We start from the raw sequence: 2744 nt of genomic DNA on the forward strand, positions 1-2744 counted from the left end.
TAGAAAATTGGGGATTATTTCAACGAGAGTCTTTTTAATGTCTTTGAAGAAATAGAGTCTCAATAACAAACATGTTTCTTCCATCAAAAGTGAGCCATGTTGCTTACTGGGATAGGAGATGGCGTTGATATGCGCTGTTCTGATGGCTCCCACTCGGGTCCCCCGGTTGTTTTTCATGCACATGCAGATGCATATGGCGATTCCTGCAATGACCCCCATGATGAACACGATTCCAAACACGATGCCAGCAATTGCCGTGCCCCTGAGAAGGAAACAAAAGCATATCTGGCTTAAGGTCTGAAAGGAGTCCAGTCTCAAACACAGTTCGTGGCTCTAAGCGAAATGCTACCCTCCAGCTTGAGGGAAAGCGTCTTGTTTACCTAGGAGAACGCTTGAATTAATCATGCAAATCGTCTCTTGTATTTTAACAGATAAGAAAAATATAAAGCCTAGAGGGAATCTTTGTACAGCACAGTCGATAATCTCTCCATTCTTTTTTAAAATCTCGTGAATTGGGAGCTGGAAAGATAGCTCAGCAGTTAAGAACACAGTGTTCCTTGAGGGGACCTGAGCATGGCTTGTGGCTCCCATGTAAGGTACCTCACAGCCGCCTGTATCTCCGGCTCTAGAGGATCCATCATTCTTTACTGGCCTTTGCAGACAGCTGCACTTCATGCATATTCCCTGCCACAGACACACGTATAAACACACACACACAGAGACACACAAACACACTTAAAAATATTTTGAAATCTTAAATTTAAAAATTTATAAACATATACTAGTATGCATCCCCAGTTACAAAGCAGTAATCTAAAATCATTTTGCTGTGTACTCAATCAGTAAAAATATGTATATTGTACAAGGAGAACATTTGTTTCATAGAAAAAAAATTAAAAGCAACTTAACATTTACTCTTAATTAAAATGCTTCATGAAATAAGACAAAGAAAACCAAATGCACCCCCCCCCATATACATAGAGGACAGACCAAAAAATAAACATCCCATTAAGTTGAGTAATAAGTCAGCAAGGCCTCTGTCCCCACTGTAGCTAATGGTTTTCTCCAGAAAGCATTAGCTCAGGCAACAAAATTACATGAAAACATTGCAGAAGATTATTGTTATTTATGCACAACATAATTTGTAGCATCAATATTTGTCACTGTTCTTAGAAGTGGTCCATCTTCATCAAAATGAAGAACATGACTCAGCAGTATTGCTTCTCTCAATGCTTCCCTGGAAATATAGCACAGTAGTGTATACATAAATAACACAAGAAGGGTGCTCACTAAAGTGACTGAGGTGTAATGGGCAGAGATTCAGTATAGCTAACTTCCTAACAATATAGTGAAGGAAAACATAGCTACTAACAGATAATATCAATATTGTCAGGATAACCAAGAAACCCGGCGGAGAAACTATATTTTCATGACCTAGGTCTTTTCGATGCATGCATATGTGCTGTTTGGTAGATATGGAGCAATGAAGGCATTTTTCCATTCTCTAACTTGTGCACTGCACCCATAGCTATCATTTTCAACTTTCAGCTACATTGTTACATCGTAAGCTTATTTCTCGTTATCATTTTTAGTTAATCTTTTCAATCTATGCATCTTTTGAATGCATAATCACTATCGGTAGTTAAAATTGTTACCAGTATTTATATTGCCATTACACTGTGCCCCGTTGGGCAGAGCAGAGTACTGGGGTAAGCATAGACTTCCCTTACAACCTGTTTTAAGGAAGTGCCACTGCTTTCATTTCTCCATGTACTACTGCAGTTTTTTCCCCTGCCCATGGTTCCTTGAAAACTTTCATGCAATTAGTATGAACATTCATTTGAAAGTACAGTAAAAATATTCATCAGTTTTCTTCCATTTCCATGGAAATCTCTGAAACATTATCAGGCCTAATGCCAGTCTTTTCAGTCTAGAGCTCTTTCCATTTAGACCTGGATTTCGGGTTTTCAGTCTCAGAACTACATTCCCAAGTGGCTTCTTATGGAGGAATTGAAAAAGAGTGCTGTGGCTGAATGTGATCCTAGTTAGGGAATTGGACTAGTTCTGTTACACAGTGAACAGCATGGACGATTCACTGTATAAGACAGAAAATGTGATTTTGGCTCAGAGTTTCAGGAGTCTCTGTCTATGGGCGCTTCTTCCTGTTGCCTTTGAGCCTCTAGCACAGCAGTATATTGTGGTGGAAAAGCATAGCAGAGGAAGTTGTTCGATTTATGGCAGCATGAAAGCAAATTGCAGAGAAAGAAGGTGGGAGGCTAAGATCACCTAATCCCAGTGAGCCAACTTCTGTTTATTGTGCTCCAGGCTTTTGTTTTTTCAGAACTTTCCAGTAGTGTCACCCCAAGTACCATGCCTCTGAGAGCACAGCCTATGAGAGACACTCGCCTACACCCTCGCAGCTGCATATGGAATTCTGAGGCAGAATACTTTCTCTTGGGGGTCTTGCTCATTGTCCTCTAGAACCTGCCCCAGGAGAATTCCATAAATTCTAATTATTTTCCTTTTTGTGATTATTTTTTGTCCTATCTTTCTAAAAATCTTTAGCATTTTCTAATGTTAGACACTCGAAGAACTGACAGTCTCTTAGGATTCATCATTTCTAAGGACTCATTGTCTTCAGTTCCATAAATTAACAGCTGCTCCACCTTTCTTTCCAGGGCCTGTTCTTAGATAAACTTCTGATCTCCAATTCCTTCTCATTTCTTCTCCCTTGTGCGTGCGTG

General features: G+C 39.8%; 1 protein-coding gene across 1 annotated transcript in view; it reads right to left on the reverse strand.

The window, feature by feature from the left end:
• Positions 1-2744, reverse strand: part of Cyyr1 (cysteine and tyrosine rich 1) — a 94520-nt gene that overhangs the window by 17018 nt on the left and 74758 nt on the right. The window contains exon 3 of the mRNA XM_031364314.1: positions 108-262. Within this exon, the coding sequence (XP_031220174.1) occupies positions 108-262 (155 nt within the window). The remainder of the gene's footprint in view (positions 1-107; positions 263-2744) is intronic.

This window comes from Mastomys coucha, unplaced genomic scaffold (assembly GCF_008632895.1).
Source record: "Mastomys coucha isolate ucsf_1 unplaced genomic scaffold, UCSF_Mcou_1 pScaffold12, whole genome shotgun sequence".
NCBI classification, from domain to species: Eukaryota; Metazoa; Chordata; class Mammalia; order Rodentia; family Muridae; genus Mastomys; species Mastomys coucha.